Here is a 24,765-nt window from a genome sequence, read left to right on the forward strand (position 1 = left end):
AAGTGGTGAAGTAGTGAAGCATGATGATGCTTGCAGAAAGTCGCTTTGACAGACACCAGCATGTGTATTTTTGGCCAGTTATATGATCCCTTTCAGTTTTGCAAGGCTTCTCTACACTGTAAAGTGAACTTACTATTCCTTCTGCCTCCCATACCTAGAGGTCAGTGCAAAATCTACACAAGGTCTTTAATTGGAAGTAAACTAGTTGACCAATAGTACGACAGCTAAAAAAGATTAACTCAGATGCAGCTTTCCTCAAAGCATCCATTTATTGATTCACTTCTGTTCCTGGCAGTTGTGCATTCACTGTGGACTATTTCAAGAATTCCGTCAAGCGATTTTTCATTGCAAAATGGCAAAGGCTTGATGCTATTACTGTAGCATTGAGCTGTCTTGCACAGGCTGAGCATGCTAACCCATTACTAATTCCCCTGCAAGCATATTTTTAGAATTATAATCGTTTGCCTCAGTGTGTAAATTAAGCTGTTGCTTATGCTTGAAGTGCCCAGCTGTAATCCACACATTTATGTCATATTTAACAGAGTATAAAAGAACAGCACGCATGCTTTGCATTTTGGCAGTGAAGCCAGCAGCAACTGTGGGGTTGTGCTTGTCAGATTACACCATCGGTTTAGTTAGAAAGGGGTTTGTCTAAATACCCATAATTAAGCCATTCAAGATAGGAATGTTTTGCATGCTTCAAGTACCATTGCAATGAATACAATTCAGGGAGTCGTATTTCCTTTCTTAAAGAAGAAAATACATTCATTTCTAAACACATAAACATAGGCTGGTATCAAAAGCGTCACTATAGGCTTAGGTACCATATACACAAGGTCTAACGTGCACCCAATATGATTTTTGTCTCCCCCGCTCTTTGAATAGTAGGCTCCCACACTCGTGTCATATCATAAACTGCTTTAGAAACAGCTTCAAATGTGTTTTACCATGAGATATGGGAGATTTCTGTTTGATAACATCCAAATCTAAAGTCTTCTGGGGTGTTTCATCTCTAGTTCCAGGGCTCTTTGGCTTCCAACAAGTATCTACTATGGAAGTCTCCATGAAAACCATGTTCCCTGGATTAGGCTATCTACAGCCTAAAATATTATGTAACATTGTTGTGTTAAAATGGATGCTGTTTGCGATGCATCAAAAGGGAAAATGGGGTAGTATATCCCACAATGAAATATAAGCTAGCCTGTAAAGCAATAGGGCTCCATATTATAAGATCAATATATTCTAATCTATGCCAATCTTCCCCAACCAAGTACTCTCCTGAGGTTGCTGGACTCTTCTCTCCCACCATTCCTAGGCAGTGATGAAAAATGTCAGGGATAATGGGATTTATGGTCTAAAACTTTAGGAAGGCACCAGGTTGGGAATTCTGTTCTATGCTTTAGTACTCACACTACAGCCTGCTTATCATGTAGCACGTGCCTGCCGATGTTTAAGATCTCATGTCTTATACAACCATCTATTTCCCCTTTTTGCCCAATACATGCTTCTGGGAGTGGGCAACCCAACCCTATGCCTATTTATTCAGAAGTACGTCCTCCTCTGATTGATGGGGCTTACTCTCAAATAAGCGTGCATAGGATTGCTGTAATACTGGTGGAAGCATTTTTTACATTACAATGCTCAGGCGCAGACCTACATGTGTAAAAGATGAAATATGAGATGAAATATGAATAGAAGGAAATGCTGTTTATCTCAGGATGGCAAAATGTGAGCATTCAATAGCAGTTCATTCAAGGTGAAAAGTTTATATCCTCCAGAGCTTCTTTTTTAATAAAATCTAGAGACATTAACAGAAATTAGTTATTAAAGTAGAGTTATAACATGTTTTTTAAAAAATAAAAATAAATGTAAATTAATACCACTGATTTAGGTCTGCTTACCGAGTCTGCTTTATTTTTTTCACTCCCCAGAGGAAGTACTTTCCCTATTAACAGTCTGGTTACATTTAATTAAAGTATTTATTTCATATTGTTTTAAAAAATCCAATTCTGAATAGCATGATTCAATACCATGGTTAGAATTATTCACATTCAAAATGGTTTTCAGGGTACAGGGAATGAAACTTATTTTCCTGTGGATATAAATCCTGGATGATCACATTATTTTCTGTTTGTAGAAGAACTTGTGATTTGTCTTGCCCTGTAATTCAGCAGCAAAACTGGGCTGCCTTCCGTAGGACCAGATATGGCACTGTTGGGAGAGTTCCCAATAGCTACTTTGGGCATGATAGCTTAGACACCTCCAGTGGGATCCTTTTCTTTTTCTTTTACTCTCCTCTCCTTTGAACAGAAGGCTATCCATGCCTTATCATATAATCTACTACATTGCAACCATGGTTTTCTATGCCACATAGAAGGCTCAGGATAGAGAAATACAAGGGCTAGTTGTGTCCCAGTAGGACTGTGTGTGTATGTGTATATAAAATATTCCTGGTTTTATTCAAACTCCTATTCCTTACTCCATAACTTTCAGACATGTGGGGAGAGGGAGATCTCTGGACAAGTTGAACCATTTAACTATTTCAAAGGAATTGATCTTGTTTAAGTTAATAAACATCTTCTCCAAACTCCTCCAGGAGTATGTGTGCCTAACTCAGCATCCATAGTATATGTACGTCTATCTGACACTTCTGATTTATCTTCTATATTATACTGGCTTATATATATGTACACAGACAGAAGCAAATATGTGACATCAAAAGCTCTTGAAAGTGGAGCTAGCAAATCCATAAGGGGAAAAAATTGTGCAAAGAATGTCAGCCAGGGAGGAATGATTGCTATGGAATTTTTATCATGGCTGGAACTGTGGGAAAAGATTAATCTTAATGCCTTTCCTATGCATCTTTACATAAGGGGGAAGATTCCAGCTCTAGAGAAAGAAAGATTAGGACTGCACTCTTGCACCCCAAATAGCTATTGTGCAGCTTATGGTTAAAATGGCTCTCATGTTACGCTGTTGCCTGAGATGTGTTCTTTAATCCTTTTCTGCAGGGCTCAGACGGAGCGAGAGTCAGTCAGAGAAGCAGGTGAAAGAAGCCAAGTCTAAATGTAAGAGCATTGCCCTCTTGCTGACAGCAGCTCCAAATCCCAATTCCAAGGGGGTGTTGATGTTCAAGAAGCGTCGCCAAAGAGCTAGGAAATATACGTTGGTCAGCTACGGGACTGGGGAGCTAGAGCGTTACGAGGACGAGGGCGAAGAATACGAAGGTGAAGAAGGTGAGAAAGAGAACGCTTTTGAAATTACCTTGCTAGGCACGAGCGAGTCGGAAATCGATGAAGATTTCTTCTCCGACATTGACAAGGAAGACCGGATTGTGACATTTGACTGGGATACTGGACTGCTTGAGGTTGAAAAGAAACTAAAAAGTGGGGACAAGATGTCTCAGCTGCTTCCAGAAAGCAAGGGCAAGGGGGCAGTCATGTTTGCCAAAAGGCGTCAACGGTTGGACCAGATCACGGCTGAGCAAGAGGCAATGAGGATGCAGGCAGGGCACAGCTCCTCTGAAGAACACCAGGCAGCCACGACAAGCGAGAGCACCTACAAAATGAGCTCCTCCTCATATCAGGCAAAACAGGAAGAATCTTCCAGGGTGAAAAGCCATGTTAGCAAAAGCTACATAGAAGTGAGCCACAGTCATGGTGCAGCAATTCAGCAAAATGGCATCGGGATCACTCCTGAAGCAAACCTGATGTACCCATCCTCAGAAACCCTTAAAACTGCTGCTCCCAACAGAACAGCCAAGCCTTTCCCTGGTGTACAAAACAGAGCAGCGGCTCCGTTTTCTCCCACCAGAAGCATGACGAGCCCTTTGTCAGATCTCCCTGCGCCACCGCCTTACACTTCGGTCAGCCCACCCCCTGAAACCTTATACAGAACTGTTTTGTCTCCAGTTGCCGCCAGTCCAGCGCAGCCGGCGATCTGGTCTCCAACAGAGTCAACAGAACAGATCGCATCCAGGGATGAAAGGATTGCAGTGCCTGCCAAAAGAACTGGAATACTGCAAGAGGCAAAGAGAAGAAGCACCGCAAAGCCAATGTTTACTTTCAAAGACACCCCCAAGCTGAGCCCTAACCCTGCCCTTCTGTCCCTTGTACAGAATACAGAAGGCAAAAAAGGTGGTGCTGCAGGCTTTGAATCGGGGCCTGAAGAAGACTACCTCAGCTTGGGAGCAGAGGCCTGCAATTTCATGCAAATCCAGGCAGCCAAGCAAAAGGTCCCACCTCCAGTTGCCCCCAAACCCTCGTTAAAGGTTTCTCCCACTGCCGCAACACCTGCTTCACCAGTCTGGTCACCTCCAGCCGTGGCTGTTACTCAGCCTCCTATCTTTCCAGCTCCAAACTCACCTGAAATGGCAGCTCCAGCACCTGTCAAAACAGCACAACCTGCTTATCCCCCTCCCCAACCTGTCAACATAGTACAACCTGCTTATCCCCCTCCCCAACCTGTCAACGTAGCACAACCTGCTTACCCTCCTCCCCAGCCTGCTTATTCCCCTCCACAGCCCCCAAGTACTCTTAAGCTAGCCAGTCCTTTTAAAGGGCCTCAAACAGCAGCGCCACACCAAAATTATACACCCAAAACAACACCCACCACCCCAGTAGGAAATGCTGTGCTTGCTGGAGGGGTGGGGCCAGCTTTTGAGATGCCCCCAGCTTTGAGTGGGAAAGGAGCCCAGCTCTTTGCCAAAAGGCAGTCGCGGATGGAAAAATATGTGGTAGACTCAGAAACCGTGCAGGCCAATATGGCGCGGGCCGGATCACCAACTCCGTCTTTACCAGCGTCTTGGAAATATTCTTCGAATGTTCGAGCACCACCACCTGTTGGCTATAACCCCATCTACACTCCATCTTATCCCCTCGCTGCTACCAAGCCACAGTCAAAGTCCCCTGCTGCTGCCAAAACTACCAAGAAAAAGCCTAAGAAAGCACTTAGTTCTTTGGAAGTTATGAAGCACCAACCATACCAGCTTAATTCATCCTTATTTACTTTCCAACCTCCCTCAGATAATAAGGAAAGTGCACTTCCTAAGCAGCCTGCGAAGTTTGACTCAGCGTCTGCCTCAAAGCAAGCTCTACCTTCAAGATCGCTCAACGCCGGTTCTCCTTCTAATGTCCGGGAATCTTCAGTGTACTCTGTACCAGCCTACACTTCACAACCTTTCTTCCAGTCGAATGCCTCTAGCCCTGTCATTGAGTCCTGTGCGTCGACAGGCTACCCTTCTTTTTCGAAGCAAGAACCAGCAGCATCCTCTATGTTTACTGCTCCCAGGCCAAAGTTCTCAGCCAAGAAAGTTGGTGTCTCTGCACAGGTGTGGAAACCCTCGGCCATTGAAGAGTAAAGCATAGATACAACTCAGTATCCACTCAGCTCGCAATGAATTGTTTGCAGTGGTAATCTGGCACTCAAGTGATCCTTGGCTTACTTAATATTTTTTTTCAGATAGATCACATGAAATCTGGGTCCAAAAAAAAAGGCTTCAGACTGAAATCCTATGCATACTTACCTGGGAGTAAGTCCCACTGAAAATGATGAGGCATTTTTTCTGAGTAAACATGCATAGGATGGCAGAGTGAACGATTTTTAAATGAATCAAAATGAATATTAATTTGCAATGACACACATTTATGTATGCAGTCCTCTTTCATGGCTATGCATGCACAGTGTCCTAAGATGGGCAGGTGCCACTTCATATTAAGTAAGCAGGACACTAGGTGTTAGTGCTTCAGTACACAAATACACAGGGAACCCTGTTCCTGTAATTCATTTGTTAGAACATAGGTTTCACAGAAGGTTTTTGGGGTGGGGGTGGGGGAGACTGGCAGCCACAGGGTCTGAGCACAATCAAAATAACAATGATATTAGATTTATTTCTGAAAAGTGCCTTCAAATGTTATGTCTCTTATGAATGTTGTGTATAAAAATAGGTATAGAGTCTTGGCCCAACTCTGCAGTTTAATCCCTATTATGAGGCATCTTCAGAGCCCCATTCCTCCTATCACTGCAACCATATGGTGGGGGGCAGTGGCGTAGCGTGGGTTGTCAGCACCCAGGGCAAGGCAAGTAATTTGCACCCCCTAACCCGTGGATTTACACCCCCTAACCCCCAGATGTTGCGCCCGGTGCGGCCGGCCCCCCTGCACCCCCCCACGCTACGCCACTGGTGGTGGTGGGGGAATGAATGAATTCCTTTTTGTATAGCCACTGGGCATGCAAAGTGGTGTATTCGCCAGCAGCATTTCTTTGATTCTCAGCTTAAGGCGACACACCACCACGACGGATCCGTGACGGCTTAGCTCACATAAGCACTATAATAACGTGGCTGTGTTACACCTGATCCCGTGACCCCATAACTACAGGGAAATGATTTATACAAATCAGCACTGGTCAGTTTCATTCACTGGAGGTTCAATTGCAGGCTTGGGTCATTAGAGAGTAAACTGGTGATCCGCAATCATGAATTACCTCTTCAATTTCCCCCTTCCCCTGGTTAAGGGTAAATAATATTACTAGATTTGGAAGAAGAAAGCCATAGGCTGGAGAGGCTATTCAAAGTTTTCCCATTTTGGGGGGAAATGTTGACCTCCTCAGGCCTAGCATTTTGTTCTGTTTTTGACAAGTAGAAAATTACAGGAGCCAGGAGGATGAGCTGGGTCCTACAGCTGTGGAAGTGGTGCAATATGTTCACGTGAAAGCATAGCGACTATAAACTGAAGGGACACGTCCTTGAATACCAGTTTTGCAACCAGAGCAGTATGTGCCTTATAAATACTTGTCTAATGACATGCCATGATTCCTGACCTCATATTTCTGCGGATCGCTGGCACATTCTTGTTTTCACCTTGGGCTTTCCAGTCCTGCTTCTTCCACTGGTGTTTCTTTTCACTCTGCTCTTGTGCTTTCACCCTACTCTCAAGTAATAATACACTGTGGACCAGGAGGATCAAGACACTGTTACCACACCATGTTTGCTGGGTTGAATATCCAGGGTTAGGTTCTGCCAATTTTATTTATGGTTGTGATACAAAAGAATAATATTTGACATCTCCAGTAATGCTTGAGACTGAATCCCATTGAATACCGTTTGATTGCACACACTGAGGTGATTAAAAAAGAGGTTAAGGGATAGACTTTCCCCACTCTTCTAGCTAAACCAATACCACAAAATGAATGACAATAATTAATTTAGGTTTGGTGAAATTATTTAGATGGATTTTGGACATACAGCCATAATGGGAAAGTGCCTGAGTAGGAACAGTTCATGTGAATGTACTGACTGCTGATTAACAGATCCAACCAAGTCTGGTCTGAAAATTGTTTGAATTTATATAAATGAACATACAAAGCTTCTGTGTGGCCCATATAGCCCAGTGTTATCTAGTCTGACTAGCACTTGCTTTGGAGTCTAAAGCAGAGTCCCCCAACCCCATTTCTTGTTATCTACTCCTTTTACCAGGAGATGCCAGGGATTGAACTTGGGACCTTCTACATGCAAATCATGTCATCTACAGAGTTACAGTCCCTATCCATTGTAGCATACTAAGTTCTGGAGGCACTCAAAAACCTACTGTGGCCATAATGCCATTTCATTCCCATTTGCATTTCCTGAATGGTGCATTGCCAAGGCTGGTGGTGTTCATGGGACAAGTTGCCCCATTGTCTAGTGCTGAAATTGATGCTCAGCTTCACATCACTGAATCCCTCTGAAACACAGAGCTGTGCCTACAGTCCAATTCACACAAACAGCTACTACTTGAATTTCCAAGGTTTCAGCAGTGTGTGAAGGGCACAGGCTGCAACACTTCCTATACCACTAAAATAATGTTGCAAGCAGTCAAAATTACTTTAATTTAATATGTCTTGACTGCCTTTGAAGATGCATTCGATAGAGAACACCATGCACTGCCTTCAGAGCTGTGGGGATACACCAATGGGTAGTTTCTTGGTTCCAGTTTCCACTATTGTGACTTGATGTCACAATTACAGAAATTTATGTAAGGAAGCCATGCCTATCTGTGTGAACAGACTAGGTCACACAGTGAACAAGCCTCCCTTGTTGCTACCACCTCCCTTGGTGATATACATTAAAGTAGTTCCATTAGCACAAGGATATTGGAGCGCACAACAGAACTTCCCCTCCCTCTCTTCTTTCTGTTTGCCTTCTATGGAACCCCTAAATCTGCTCTGAGGTTTCTTCCAAACTTCTGGAGCAGCTTTGGAGGGGGAATGGGGGCACACAGGAGATGGGAGAGGGAGCCAGTTCCATTGTGTAGATGGAAACTTTTGTGCTGATGGATACCGCCACATGTGATTGCGTTCGGTGGGCAGGCAATTGAGAACAGCTTTTCTCCAGTCATGTGGAAGGCATTTTGACTATAATATTGAAAGAACAGCCATGTACTATATAAGTAGACCAATCACCATCCAAAAATGAAAAAGTGTGAAATGTGCCACACTTAGGAAACATTTGAGGCATATATTTCATACTTCACACATAAAAGGAGCATTCCCTAACATGTAGGACTTATCCAAAGTCCATAGAGCAAATGGAATAACTCTTTTTGACTAGCTAGAACATATTTAGTCATAAGAAGTCCTTTTGACTACAGTGGGGTTCTTGTCCAAAGCTCAACATATTTAGGGTAGGCTTTGTTAGCTGAAGTAGTCTATACTGGAAGTCAAATGTGGCTGTATCAATTTTAATTAAACAGCCCATGTTACATAGAAATATGTACACAAAGGATTCTTTTGCAACACAACATATTTAAGATTATGCAGTACCAATATTTTAATCCTCTTGGGATCTTCTTTCTGTTCATTTTCCAATTACAATCTGCTGTATTTTTTCCTCTACCATTAAAATTGTTCCTTTCTTCTTTATCTGTATTTTTTGCTTTTTCTTTGATTTCACATGTTTTTATCTGCAGTTGAAAAAGAGTTTCAAGGTCTTTCTTTCCTTCTTTTCCTTTCTCTCCTTCCTTCTGCCAAAATTGCTCAAAATGCCATTCAGTTTCTGGTGGAATGAATTCAGTCTGATCAACAACTCAATTAAATCCAAGTGCTTAAATCTGAATAGGGTGTGAATTGAGTAGGACATCACTAGAACTGAAGTGTCATAAATTTGTTGTGCAGAATTGGTGCCAAGATGGTTATGAGGGTGATTCTACAGCTAATGACTCTACAGTCATATATGTTGGTCTTTGCTGTAACTATCAGAGGGAGGAAAGTGAGAGAAGCCTGGTGATGTCTTTCTCTAATCACTCACCAGGCTCATACTGAACCATCTCATGAAGGGGAAGATTAAATTAAAACTTCATTGCACAGCCCCTACAGTTTTAATCTCTTATGCTTTCCTTCTCCCTTCTGCTTGTTGCTCACTTTCCTAAATTGTGAATAGAGAAAATAATCAATGCTGCTGCCCCGTGAATTTGAGACAATCTGAGAAATGTGCTATCATTCTTCTCTGGTCAAGCCCTCAAAGGGTGGCTACTGTTGGCCACATTTTGGCATTTCAAAGTTGCTGTCTGCTTCTCAGGGTCTGCCTTTTGGGAATCCTGCTTCGGGTAAGGTGAGTAGACCTCATCATATCTGTCAGAACTGGATTATAAATTGGGTTGAGAGGCCGAGGGTCCTATAACCATTCTGCTATAAGTTTGTACAGGAATAAATTATTCCAGTCTGGTTTCCCCAACTATTTTAAATGTGTTGAGTCAACATGAGTTGCCTTTTCAGTGGTGAGTAGACTTGTGACTGCTTCAAAATCTAAGTTTGAACTAAGACACAGTGAGTTGCAATTTGAATATGTGCTGAAGCATTTCACAAACATGATCCACCCTCTGGGCACCCACAAGAGTAAATATGTGTTGACTAATTAAAAATATTTGTTTGAATCAGAGACAAATAAATGTGTTAGGTGTTTGAATCCACAAAACAGTATCCTGAATGAGAACATTAGACTTGCAGTTACTGGATTAAAAAATGCCCCTATCAAAATAGCCGCCCAATTTGGCTTTTTAGGAAGAGGGCTCATAGATTAATGCAATGTGCTATTCCCATCTTTGCTCTGAAAGGATATTTTCTGAGAATTGTACTGCAGCACCTATCTATTGCAATGACACGGGGAAAGCCTGCCCTCTTCCTGAGTTGAGACTAAAGTTTTAGATGCTTTTCATTTTTAACTCCACAGGGAATGGGTTGCAAAGGGGACTGGTAATAGAATACAGTGCCTCTCACCTCTTGTTCAAATATGGCCTAGGGCAGGAATGACTGAAAGCCATGCCCAGCTGCTGAATCGTCTGAGTGACATCAGTGGATGGTGACTCTCAGTCCAGTTTAAGCAGAGTGATTTGCCTCACACCCAACCACAACCCAAAGAAGCATTAACTGGCATTCTTATTGGAAGACTCAGAAAGAAAGATGTGAGCAGATGTGAAGATCAGTCTACACTCACGGCTGCACAGCACACACCCAGAAATCTGAATTATCTGTCAAGGGAATGCAATGTTTTTTCAAGCACTCGTGTTTTCAAATTCTTTGGAATTTTGTGGCAAAGATTGCTAAGGCAGAGGCTGCAGCAGTATAAAACAGGCAGGGGATAGACAACTATGGAGAGCTGTCGAAGGTATTTAAAGTTTACAGAAATTGCCAGTTACTAAGCTTTTGCTGGTGGGTTAGAAATGTGTTTTTCTACAGACAGAAGCTAATGTTCTCTGGATTCCAACTTCCATAGTAAACCTACACACATGTGCCCTATGCGTCATCCTCTTCTAATAAAAGCCACAATGAGGTTGGTTAAGGCAACTCACCAGGCGGGAGTTTCATGTCATGCAGGCAAAGGCAGCTTCCCTGCCCCATGTTTGCTGAATTACATGAATGTACATGGTGAAGAGGAATCTGTAGGGGAAAAGCCGTGTGCACTTAATCCTTGACTGCCCACCCTTTTCCCCACTGCAGTGCCTCCTTTGCCCCAATTGCTTTCCCTGCTTTTGCTCCCAGCCAGGTTTCAGAAACAAGAAAGAAGCTCAGATGGGGGACATGATCAGGGAAGAGCAACAGCAGAGGGAAAGCAGCAGGTGATTAAGGATTACGTACCCTCACCTGACCTGCAGGTGTCCCAACCCGCCCCGCCCCATCATGTTATCTTGTAAACGTAAGATGTGGAATACATGTTTGCCCATGTAATGGACAATTCTATTTGGGGCGGAGTGGGAGCACTCTTTCACTGGTAACACAAAAGGTTGGGCACTGCTAATGGCTCTTCCCTGAGAAGTGAGTTCATGTCTTTGAAAACAGGGTCTTTGCTTTTTCCATTCTAATATTCTAGTGAAATCCAGCTTAGACAACGAGTCAGGTGGAATTTGCTAGTGGGATGCCTCTACAGTGTGGTCCCCTTGAAGCCCCTCATTCCAAGAGACCCAGGTGTTTTGTAATAAGCCTTCATGACACCATTCAGTGGCCAACCTCACAATGCCCATAAACACTGTTAGAGTTCACATACGGGAACTTTACAATGTTGTGGAGGCCACTTTAGACCAGGGCTGAGATACCTGCAGGTTTCAAGAGCTCTATGTGCACCAGTGACCCAGGACATGGAATGTATATGCCTTCTGAGGCTCCAATAAGCTCAGGTCTTCAAAGCATTTAACAAAGGTAGCTTCTCTGGAAGTACAGTGACAGGCTTTGAGCTCAAAGTTATGTTGCTCTCATGAAGGCATAGGTGATGCTCCATTTTTCTGGATCAGTGGTTCCCAATTAGCTATTACCAAGGACCCCCTATTTTTCAAAAGCCAAGCCACAGACCCCTTATGGAACACCTCCTTCCATGTGTGTCTCCTTGATCTTTGCTCCACAGTCTGTCAGTGTGAGCGAATGGAGCATATTAATTTCTATTGTGGCATCTATCCTGTGGCACCCTAATCCTGGAAGCATGGATTCATTGCCTCTTTATATAGCTCCTTCTTCAATTTTTCATGGATTTTGCTAAATGTACTAGTATAGAATTGGTTTTTTTATTGCCAGGTTTGAGCTTTGTTATTCTATTGGGGTTTTTTATCATGGTGTTAGAAAGATAGTACATTGTCTTCAGGACAAGAAGGTACTTTATCCTTTCCTTACACAAAGCACTTGATGCACCTTACTCTATTCTGTTTTGATTTTTGATTTGTACATAAACTTTTTCAAATTGTGGCTCACAATCACAACTCACAGAAATGACAAAATAATATAACAAAATCCACATGCTGTAACAAGTCAATCCAAAGTCCTAGTGAAGATTATAACAAAAACCAAACAATTCAATTATCATGCAAGTCATATATAGCATAATGATAATGATGATGATAATGATAATTTTGTTATTTACCCCTCCCATCTGGCTGGGTTTCCCAGCCTCTATGGATGGCTTCCAGCACATATAAAAACATAATAAAACATCAAACATTAAAACTTTCCCTATACAGGGCTGCCTTCAGATGTCTTCTAAAAGTTGTCTACTTCTTTATCTTCTTGACATCTTATTGGAGGGCTTTCCACAAGGAGAATTTCACTTCTTGCAGTGAGGGAACAGCCAGAAGATGCCTCCCCCCCATATCAGGAAATATATATTTAAAATACCACAGACCATGCAAAAAATTGTTGATGTAACTGCCAAGTCCCATACCTTACAAAATTACAAATGCACAAATATAGCTGACAAGATTTCTAGCACTGGTGAAGACAAAATAAAGCCATTTATAAAACAAGTACTTGGTGAGTTAAAATGGCTATATATGAGGAATTGTGCAGCCTTTGCAAGTGCCATTGGAGAACCAATAGGTTCCAAAAGGGTAGCTCCTCTGCCTGGTGAGAGAGACATGCTCATGTTGTTTGGGAAAGTCTCCACCAAGAAGACATTTCTTGAAGATGCATGAGTGACAATCTCTAAGCAAGAAAGAACAGAATCAGGGCCCCTTGCAGGAGTGGGGAAGGAGAGCCCTATAAGAGCAAGCCTGGCTTACACACAGTATCCAGCCCTTTGCCTGAGCGCGCTCTCCAGATTACAGGGATGCTCAGCTGCTCCATCTTTTCAGTGTGGAATCTCCCTGTAAGTTCTGAAAAGGTGTGAGTGCCAGGGTATGAGACAATGGGGCTGATTCTGGTAGCAACATTGGAAGATCATTTTCCTTCATGTGTTTCAATGTTTTTCTTGCAGTGGCATAACTCTAGGGACAGATGATCCTACCAACTCTGCACAAGGCGCCAAGCTATGGGGCGCAAAATAATAATAAATAACAAAAGAAAGAGCTATTGTGAAAATAAATATGGGGGGGGGGCAAAATTTTGTTCTCACTCAGGGTGCCATATTATCAAAGTCCATCCCTGATCCTACTGTTATCAATATAGATAAGCAGACCAGCTTGTTGGTCTTAAGTCGATATCTGCAACAATGTATTTTTTCCGCTTTAGGCCAATGATAGTCAACTCCAAATTGCAATGCAATCCAACAACTTTTGGAAGACACCATATTGACTACTTCTGCTTTACAGAGCAATCTTAAGTATTAGGAAGCTGAAGGAAGTTAAATTAAGCCAGTGTGGTATTACAGACTTTGTTCAGAAGCAGAGCTCCTGCTGGTTCAGCTGTCCTAAGCCTGAGAGAGGGAGAGCTAAGCTTTAAAATAGAGTTTGACTTACACTGTCCATTTTACCAGAGTATGTTGCTCTGGCTTATCAGGTCATGTGACTAAGCCGAATGGAGTTAGGATCCAGTGGTAAATCCAACCCCCACTCAATCCCACCATATCACTCCCCTGGAATACCTGCTTTTCAGCAATTACAGTGGTGTAAGATCCACCATTCTCAGCTCAGCTGGCTGAACACTGGTTGAGCCAGAATGAAGGAGTCATGCCATGCTGTCTCTAGCTGAGCTAAGATGTGGGGCTTATGCCATCTTAGCATGGCTGCACCAGGAATCAGTAGGGTGAGCTAGAGATGTGCTGGATCATAACTTGCTCATGCCAACAGATCTTGGCTTTGGGTTAGGGACTCCCGGGATTCAATTTCCCCCCCTTCTACAGTGTTTGAGGACTTTGCCAATCAACTATCTAACTTTACTTTGTATAGCAGAAGAAACCCAAATGTAGCATTACATGCCTCGTTTATACAGCCTCTAATCTGAATTCATAACTTGGCAGTGTGCAAACATGTATGATGCTACCTCTTACCCCAGCCCCAAATTCACAGGGGTGGAGCTGTTATCTACTCAAAAGGCATATGTGACAACAACTTTCCACAAAAGAAGTTTGCTTCCTTGAGCTGGGAAAAAACAATGGTGGCCCAATATAGCATTTGAAATGCACGCAGAGCAACCGTGAATGTTATAGTCTGACAACAGCTCCAGAATCCCAAGGTCTTCCTATGATTCATTGGATGCAATAAGAGCTGCCGTGTCGCTCTTAACATCCCTCCCTCTGTAAATAGTTTAGAGGACAGTAGGGGCAAATTACATGCCTACATAACAATGCCCCCCTCTGCCCCCCAATGAACTTCTGTTTCCAAGTTTAGTGTTCCTTTGCACAGGATTCCATTCTGTCGTACCTACTGACGTTGATGAGTTATGCACGTAGCTGGTAGGTCAGGATTGGTCACCAAGCCTATGGAATGTTTCCATTATTATTTACAGAGCACTATACTGTAGTTATCATTCAAAGTGCATTGAAGTCTTCATTGATTCTCAACTGTAATGTGAGATAGATGAGGCACTAAGATAATTTATGACTAAAGTAGCACTGTAATTCAAGGGCTGAGATAAGATGTGATTATTCTTAGGAGCTGGTCCATCTTCTATCCAATGAATACCACCACAGACCCTCTAGGGCCTACAGGTGCATGTATTTATGTTGCACATGGACTGATTCATTGGGTGCAAGTTTGTCATATGTGTTTGAAAGTTTGTAATAAGTGGTTTTTTAAGGGAGCAGGTAGCGCTGTGGTCTAAACCACTGAGCCTCTTGTGCTTGCCGGTCAGAAGGTTGGCAGTTTGAATCCACACAATGGAGTGAGCTCCTGTTGCTTGGTCCCAACTTAGCAGTTCAAAAGCACACCAGTGTGAGTAGATAAATAGGTGGCGGGAAGGTAAACGCTAAAAGTTGTCATGAAAATGTTGGAGAATGTTGGTGTACTTGAGCAAAAGTGAGGTGAAATAGTCAAGTCAGATTTGCTGCATAGTGCCGTAATATATTCACTACGTGGTCTGTAAATGGCTAGGACCATGCAGTGAAGAAAGAAGCCTTAAAATAGTGTTGCTTATGGGGGCTCCACAGTAGTGTGAAGAAATGCAAAGGTGGGGGGGAGCTAGCTAGCTAGGTTTTTACATCCCTCAAAAGCCTACTTCCTGCATTAAAAATACAGTAACTGAACCCCATTAAATTCAGTGTGGTGCTGAATTTATTTTCCAAAAGTCAGGTAGGGATTTGAATTCTGCAGAGAGCTGGCAGTAAGTGTGGTTGTTGGAGCATTGCGTTAAAAATAAATTTTAAATGTCATTGGGAAAGGATGGAACTGTATGTGTGTGCTTTGAGAGGACAGGCTTCATACTCTGAAAGATGAATTGTTGGATTTGGAAAAAATTGGTGAATACATGCATGTATTTATGAGTATTTGTTCTGTGGCTGTGTTCACACATGATGCTAAAACCATAGTACGCTGTTCAACGTTTGTCAGAATAAACCTCATGAAATCAGTGGACCTGCATAATTTAAGTTCATTTATTCAGTGGTTATCAGTACCTTCACCCCGCTGCCCTGCAGAGGCTTTGTGCAGCCATATCCAAGCTAGAACAGCGAGATGGAGTGCTGCGCAGCGCTCCGTCTCCCTGTTCTGGCTTTGGGCTTAGCTGTGCAGCCTGCATTCACTCTATAGGACGCACACACATTTCCCCTTAATTTTTGGAGGGGAAAACGTGCGTCCTATAGAGCGAAAAATACGGTACTTCCTGGTTTGCCGTGTTTGCAAGCTGAAAAGATGCAACATGAACCTAACGCAACACGAGGTATGACTGTAATTATACAGTTCTTCATGCAAGTATTAACAGACTTGAATGGCCAATTGATTTTTAGCCAAACTCTGGAGTAATGACAGGCTCATACACTGCACCTGTTAACAAATGTCCTTAATGTCGTGCTCTAGTAGTCAACCATGTGTGATTTTACTCTTGATCTCCAGAAGGTGGCAGTAGTGAATGCCTTCTTAGTACATGAAATGTTGTTTTTTTAAAGGAGATGTGAAACTGAAGTGAGCTGTACTGACTTAGCACAAAGTGTATTCATTATGACAACTCAAAAGCTTGTAGGAACCAAACGACAGACAAAATCAAAGCAATCACTTTAAGCTGGCAATGAGTGCAGTACAGTGTGGTTTACGGTTACATGAATGGGCCGTGGGATTGTGTCTTCATCACTACCCAGTCGTCTTCTGGCATGGATGGATGGAGATTAGAAACTTCTACTTCCATTTTGATTTAACTGCAATTTAGTGTCCCATCCAAACCCCCAAACTATGCAAAACTATGGTTTAGGGAAACAAGCCTGGATTGTAAACCACGGTTTGAGGTTCACTTATTTTTCTAAGATTTCTCCAGGTTTGTACATAATGATAAACTGTAGTTAGTTAAAAATGGGAGTGAGTGAAAGCTTCCAGTTTTCTCCCTGTGACTATAGCGGAGTAGGGAAAAAGAAACTGAAAACCCCAAGACCTATTCAAATAATGCTAAACCATAGTTTAATTTAATGCTACATCCAATTGAGACCACAAAGTAGTCAAAGCTATGACAGCAAACTGTTAATATTGTTGGGTGTGAAGGTAAAGGTAAAGGGACCCCTGACCCTTAGGTCCAGTCGTAACCGACTCTGGAGTTGCGGCACTCATCTCACTTTATTGGTCAAGGGAGCCGGCGTACAGCTTCCGGGTCTTGTGGCCAGCATGACTAAGCCACTTCTGGCGAACTAGAGCAGCGCATGGAAGCACCGTTTACCTTCCTGCCAGAGCGGTACCTATTTATCTACTTGCACTTTGACATGCTTTCGAACTGCTAGGTGGGCAGGAGCTGGGAGCTCACCCCATCGTGGGGATTTGAACCACCAACCTTCTGATCAGTAAGTCGTAGGCTCTGTGGTTTAACCCACAGTGCCACCTGCTTCCCTTTTGTTGGGTGTACTGTCAAACAAAAAAGGCAAAGACTGGTATTATTCCCATCATGAACCACTTGCTCACCTCCTTCCTACTGTTTCAAGGCACTGAAGTGCATCTCTGCATCCTGTAGATAATGCTGTCAACTTTTTAACCTTGTCACATTGCCTTTAGCTGTTGACTTGTTCTCGCATGGAGAAGAATGTCATTATCTACTAATTGCTGCAGAACATGTTGCTGTTAAAGGCACAGCTACAAAAATGAGTTGAAAAGTTGGCGTACCTCATTGTGGGTATCCATTTACTCTTCTCTTGCCTGTGATCCTTGGATGACACCTCATTCCAATAACTCCAATTACTAGAGTTGCCCCTCTACCCATTTATAACAACACTGCTTCATCCTAGACAGTCTCCGCTCAGAGAAATTTCCACAGTTATGAAGAACCAGGTCAGCAATGAAGATATGAATCTTGGTATGTGACTGCAGGCAAGATTTAGAATAGCTCACAGGACTTTGAAAGCAGGGTATGTTAGTAAACAGATTGTGTCTGCTTCTTTTTGATGCTTGGTTTACTAACATTGTAGAAGGAAAGCTGGTAGTGTTTTATAGCATCCTCAAAAGACAGAGGCAAAATAAGGGGACAAGTATAAGAAAATAGTTATTGTCCTTGGTAAAAGGTAAAGGTAAAGGGACCCCTGACCATTAGGTCCAGTCGTGACTGACTCTGGGGTTGCGGCGCTCATCTCGCTTTATTGGTCGAGGGAGCTGGCGTACAGCTTCCAGGTCATGTGGCCAGCATGACTAAGCCGCTTTCTGGCGAATCAGAGCAGTGCATGGAAATGCCATTTACCTCCCCGCCGGAGCGGTACCTATTTATCTACCTGCACTTTGATGTGCTTTCGAACTGCTAAGTTGGCAGGAGCAGGGACCGAACAACGGGAGCTCACCCCATCGGGGGGATTCAACCTGCTGACCTTCGGATCGGCAAATCCTAGGCTCTGTAGTTTAACCCACAGCACCACCCACGTCCCAATTGTCCTTGGTGGGTAAGGACTTTTTGAGGATCTTTATTCTATGTAATCCATCTATCATCTATATCTCCAGGATTGTAAGGATTGATAGTATTTATTATGATAGGATATTGTTTTTTAACTTTTTGCTTACTTACTTTACTCCTTGGGACAGATGGGCTAGGCAGCAGGGAAATGCAAGGACATTTGTCTATAGCCCAGGTTTCCACCTTTTCTACTTTTAGGAAATTAACCATGATGGGTAAGGCTTCTGTGATGGGTTGAACTATTCCCAACATATTCCCACACTATATTAGTGTAACATGAATGGAAAATGTTGTCTTGTTGTGTGTGTGTTCAGTGGCAGGTGGAATGGCCATGCAAATTTGGGGTGTTTCTTAAAAAAAAATAATTGCCTGAGTATGTGAGACTGAACAACATGGTTTGGCTGTTGCATTCTAGGAAGTCATAACGAGCTGTATAAGTCTGTTTAATGAATAAGCAAATACCAAGAAAAAAGGAAAGCCACAAACCCCAGCAACAAAGTAGGAAGAAGAATATGATGTAACCTGACTAGACAGTCAGAAGGAAAGAGGAAGGGAAACCTTCCTGAGGAAGGAAAACCACGTTGCTTGAAATGCCAAGTTGTGGAGAGCGAAGTACTTAGAATGTTGCACAATCGTAGTTTTGTGTCAGTGTAACAGGAGGAATGTAACACAAGGTCAGTGTGACACAGTAACCTTGCATTATGTTTCAGCAGAAGCATTGCACCAATACAAAACTATGATTGTGTAATGTTGTAGGTCAAAATGTTAGTTAACTTCCTCCATTTACTTTTCTAGATAAAGGGCATGGTTATTTAGAATGTGTGTAGCAGGTAGGTAGAAACCTTCCAGTCGCTAAGGTTGCCAAGATTGATACAGCCATTCCATGAGAAAGCCCATTTCTTCTCTTCTCCACTATGCAGAAAACACTTTGTGTAAAGCGGATGTTCCATGTAAAGGCACGATTATTTAGAAGACCTGTTTGCATTACTCATTCCCCTCCAAATAGTGGTGGGAAGATAGCACAAATGCAGACCATAAACTACCTGCAATTTACTTCCATACTCAGAATATTCATGTTGGGCAGTATTCAACTAGACAGTTTGGTGCAACAGCTTTTAGCTGTGCAGCGTAACTGTTGCAATTTCACATGAAAAGCAATGCCTTCTGTTCGTGCAACAGCACCTTTGGATCCAAGCTATATATCATGTTGGCCCAAAGTTATGCCACAATTCCCCCCCCCCAAAAAAAAAAATTCCAACCGTGAAAGTTAAAGTACAGCTTAAATTTGCAACCTTACAGACATTGGCTTTTACAATATTGCTGTAGGATTTTCTTCTATGTTAGCCATTTATGGGTGTGAGTGCCTGCGGAATTTTAAGGGAGCGGCTTATATTTGGGTATTGTCTTTTTTTCTCCCCCACCCTTTGAATTTTAAAGGTGCGGCTTATTTGCGCGTGTGACTTATATTCAGGCCAATACGGTACCTGGAAGTAAATGCCAGTGGTTTGAACAGACCTGAGGCCACCTGTATGTACTTAGGGTAGTATAACTCACAAATTTAGGAAATATTTGTTTCAATTTTCATCGCATTCCAACCATGTGTCCCAAAACCTCTTGTCTTTGTGCAGCCTAACGAGTCCTCTTTGTACAGCTGAATAGCCTAATAGGCAGTGTTTGTAGAGTAAGGGCATGTTGTATATGAAAGAAGATTGCGGTGGCAGTGCACTGGATTTATGAATGAAAGTGCTCATTACCTAAGCAGATTAGGATTTGTGAACTATGAATGGATTGCTCCTATAAATGGGTCAGAGTGTTCTGAAATTATCAGGGCAAAGCTTTATTTTGATTTTAAAGGAGCAAGGTTAAGTAGAGTATCATAATGGTGGAATACAAACATTTGCAATTAGGTTCAGTCAGATGCTTTGATTTTAATTTTGGTCTTCCTAACCATATTGAACGTAATCATTGGGAGGGAGAGGGATATAAGTCTGTTAGAATGAGTGACAAGCGTAATCATTCTATTGAATATAATATTTGATACTGAATAGCTAAAACATAGTAGCACAGGTTGACAGAGGAGGTACAGTACTCTGAAGGGTACACAGGTCATCCGCTCACATTTTCTCTTTCAATTCCAAATAAGGGCCACCCTCAGGAACTGCCAGCAGAAGCTCCCTGAAATAAACAGGGGGTACACAGCAGCAATGATTGGTGGGTTGGAACTATCCTTCATAGAAGAGCATGCTTGAGATTTTAAGTTAAGAAGAAATAACACATGGGGAACCTGTGGCCCTCCAGATGTTGTTGGACTTCACCTCAAATCAGCCCCTGTTGGCATGATCAGTGGTCAAGAATGATGGGAACTGTAGTCCGACAAAATCTGGATTGAGACAGTTGCCTCATCTCCATACTGTGCAATGAGTTAATTTCTTGACAGTTATCTCTCTAATGCTATCTAATTCATCCTCTCTCCCTCACTGTCAAATATGTCAATCAAAAGCTAGAAGCTTAAAAGCTTAGGGTTGGGACTGACTTCTGTGGCCTGCCCAAGCTACCTGAATGTATCACATGTGGATTGAGTTTGGCTAGTCTGGTCAAGGATCATTCCACCCAAGGAACTGAAAAGTCACACAAAATTCTGTCTCCTTGAATTTGTCCTCCTTGACTCTTTGAGAACTATGGTTTCTTCTTGCTGTTTGCCCTTTCATATCTTTCTCCTTGATTCTGTTCCTTTCCATGAATTCCACCATAGATGAGCTTGATTTGATCACCCCCTTAACTGTTTGCTCTGGTATTCCTGGCCATGAAGCTGCTGTGTCACAATACTTCTCCAGACCTGATCACCTACTGCAAGCCTGCAAACAGGTTGGGCTTGTAATTGCCCCCAATTGATCTCCTATGTTTCTAGAACTTTCTTGTGTGCAATAATAGTGGATTCTCAAAAAAATCCCTTAAGGGAAAAATGTTTCATCAAGATATATAAGAAAAGATAGCTGAAATCTCAATGGCAATGGTAACGAAGCTTGGAGGATTTCTTTTTCCTAGAATTTTCCAGCAAATTCCATCTTTTTCTTTTCTAATACTAGTGCTCATACTTTGTTCTTTTTTTATAAAATTGGGGGCTACTTACTTACTGTATAGCACAGTATTACAATAGTAGATCACTAGACAAAAACAACCATCTGCTGTTTAATTTGGAAGTCTCTGTCATTGCTATCCAGTGATTGTCATTATATTTAAGGTTTTGTTGTTTCTAGGAAAGAGGCGGAGAACGGTCTTTATCACTCCCTGGATGGCCACCTTCAGCCACTTCACGATCCATGTCCCCTGTCTCTCCTGTGGTGTTTCAACCTGCTCCTGATTATTTTAGCAAACCACCTCCTGCAGCTGATAAGCCTGGGAAGAGGCTGACTCCTTGGGAAGCAGCCGCCAAGTCCCCTCTTGGGCTGGTGGATGATGCCTTTGGCCCACAGACCATTCAAGAGTCGATCGCTGCCAATGTCGTGTCTGCTGCTCGCCGGAAAACACTGCCTGCGCCGCCGGATGAGTGGAAACAAAAAGTGGCTTATGAGCACCCTGCTCCCAGTGCCCATGCAAAATTAGCTTCGTTTGGAAGGGGCCAGTCAGCGGCATTTTTCCCTGCAAAGAGCACAGTGTCTGCTCCGAGTTCCACTGCCCCCTGCAGCTCTCGTCTACAGTATGCATACTATGGCCATCGTGCCCAGACAGATCCTGACATGGTCTCCATGGATTCCAGGTCTGATTACTACCTGTCACTAGCTGATTCCAACTATAATCCACTTCCAAAGGGATGGAGGCGCCAAACATGAGAAGCGGAAGGCCCTGTTTTAGCTTCTCTTCTTGAAGTTCTACAAGTCTTAGATTCGAGGGTGAATTGAAAATGTGAAGAAGTGTGTGGGACAGGTGTTTGCTGGCTTGAGAAGATATTGACAGAAGATCCATAAGGCTCTCAGTAGCACGACAGCTTTTGATCCCAGCTCCAAAGCTCTCCTTTGTCTTTGGGTGCATGTGTGTGTGTTAAAAGGAAATCAAATTTGTGGAAGAATGAAATTCCAAGGTGAAAGCTTCAGCTGGGAAGAGTGCAACAATTGTGAGATTTGAATGTTTGTAAATTAACCAATGAGCCTTTATCAAGGACATATCCTTGCGTCTTTTGAAAAGCTGTCTTTCTGTTTTCCATCCTAACTTGCTTGTGGCTGGTTAAATGTCCACCTCTTATTTGCTGACCAGTCTGTGGTTTTAAAGAAACTCCCTGGTCTCTGTTCAGTGTAAATGTCACCACTGACTTAAAACAGTGGTTGGAGTTTTGACTAAGTCAAATGGGGCTTTCCCTAGCAAATCATGGATTAGGGAAGGGCAGGAGCAAGCAAAGATTTCCTAAGTGAGGGATAGCCTCTTGATGTTGTTGGGCTCCAGCTCCCATCAGCATGGCCAATGGTCAGGGATAAGAGGAGTTGTAGTCCAGCCAATCAGAGTTAACAATGCTGAACCAGGTGAACAAATAGTCTAATGGTATATGGCAGCCTCCTAAATTCATGCACAACTTGTTGTTGAGCTCTGCTCCTACTTATAAATATCAAAACCATATTTGCATGCAAATTGCAGGTACAGTAGACCTTTCTAAAGGGATGAACTGTGACAAATTTCCAGAAGATAGTTGCAAGGACAGACTTTAGCATTTTGAGGGAGGGTGGAAATTGCTCCTCTAAGGGTGTGGTTTTTTATGACGGGGCAATCAGGTTGAAAACTGGAGACAGGAGGAAAGTTCCCCTGAGTAAGAAACCTGCTAAAGCTCAGGCAAACAGTTCCCAAAGTTGTATGTTACTGGCATTTAAAAAAAAAAAGCTGAGAAATCACCATTTTTAATCGTCACCCCCAAGCCCTGTTCTGAAAGTGGACTCCAGAAGGGGTGAGTACAGCTGCCGTCATTCTTCATCATGCTGCTTTGGCCTGATTGAAGTTGGAATCAGACAACATCTAGAAGACCGCAGGTTCCCCACCTCTGCCTTAGAACAACACTGCTTGCTGTCTGATGCTACTCCAAAATATTGAAAACCTGCAATTCATCCTGATAAACTTCCTCATCCTGTTTACCAGTTCAAAATTGGCAGCTATGCTGGGGAACAGCCTTCTTTGAAGGTTATTTAGCTTGAAATGCAGAGAGGTGAATAAGATGTGATACTACTTTTCACAGGCATTCAAAGTCTAGCAAATTAGATGGCAAGGGAATAAGATGGCCTGAAGAAATGTGGCAATGGTTTGGTTGTTTTTTGTTGTGGTTGTTTTTGATGGGGTGGGGGAAAAGAAACAGAATGTTCTGTGTTCTGCCAGATCTCTAGAACTATTTAATAGTCTCTCTACAGGCATACATGTTGTGGACAGTGAGCCTGTTGTGGCTTATTGCATTTTCAATAGCTGTGCCACCTTCTTAAAATAACCAAACGCCTGTTTCCAGCCAAAGCTGGCTTGCAGAATGCAGATTGGTTGCTCCTGTGGCAATTGCAAAGTCACTCCCTCTTCTCCACCACCAGCTGGGGCAAAGTTTATAGTGAAATAAACAGCGGGACTGACACTGAATAAACCTTTTATCAGATATGTAAGCTGAGTATTAGCAAAAATAGCAATTGAAAAGAATCATAGGGTATGAAGTGCAAAGCTATGCAGGATTTGAAAGCAGATAAGTGTGTTGCAAAAGGAGGAGGTAGGGGTGGGTGTCCATTTTGGTTTCTCTCAGTTTCATATTTCTCCAATCTAAAAACATCTTATTACATGGTATAGAGGCTGATCAAACAATTGTTTTAAAATGGCCATGCGACAACTCTGATTTTGTCCATTTTGGAATGGGTTGTTAAGAGAGCTGATTCATTATACTGTGCATTCCCAAGAGATTGCCCAGCACAACCCAAAATGTGTACTCCAGGATCCCTTGAAATGTCATTGTGCATGTGCTTCAAATCTGCAGTCATATTCAGCCGTGTGCAATGCCACAAATAGTACCCCGGAATTCTCTTCAGATCTGAAATGGACCCCGTGATATATGCACAGTTGTCAGTAGGGATGAGCAAATCTGTCAGTTTCAATGTCTCTCAGTTTCTCATTTTTCCACTCTTAAATTCAGTTCTCCGCATTTCCATATCAACCTCCCCACTGCAGAAAAACCCACCACATTGAAAATTCACTAGCATTTAGTACATAATTCTCCTTATATACACATTTTGGTATTCACTTTTGCTTAATATACGTATTTTGCAAAGCAGATTTCTGAAATCTAATGCAACTTCATGTGGTATTTTTGCCAATATGTGCATACTTGTGCATAGCCTAGTATGTGCATGGGCAGACTGACAGACAGGCATACATACATAGATCCCCCAACCCTGCACTCTTTTGAACAGCAACCCTGTGAGTTTCATGGCTAAATTTGGTAAGCTGGTCTCACAAGACCATCTGTTTGAAGACGTGTGGCAAAGTCTGGTGCATGAAGAAATTATTCCCAGCATTTGAATA

The 24,765-nt window shown here is 42.6% G+C and overlaps 1 protein-coding gene across 2 annotated transcripts in view; it reads left to right on the forward strand.

Moving 5' to 3' along the window:
* SYNPO2 (synaptopodin 2) overlaps nucleotides 1-22,418 on the forward strand; it is a 97,584-nt gene extending 75,166 nt beyond the window's left edge. For both annotated transcript variants that reach the window (XM_081924773.1, XM_081924774.1), the window contains 2 exons: nucleotides 3,012-5,329; nucleotides 21,495-22,418. In XM_081924773.1, coding sequence (XP_081780899.1) covers nucleotides 3,012-5,329; nucleotides 21,495-22,067 — 2,891 coding nt within the window. In that variant the 3' untranslated portion in view covers nucleotides 22,068-22,418. The remainder of the gene's footprint in view (nucleotides 1-3,011; nucleotides 5,330-21,494) is intronic.
* Nucleotides 22,419-24,765: the final 2,347 nt, after the last annotated feature.

This window comes from Podarcis melisellensis, assembly GCF_964234715.1.
Source record: "Podarcis melisellensis genome assembly, chromosome: 9".
NCBI classification, from domain to species: domain Eukaryota; kingdom Metazoa; phylum Chordata; class Lepidosauria; order Squamata; family Lacertidae; genus Podarcis; species Podarcis melisellensis.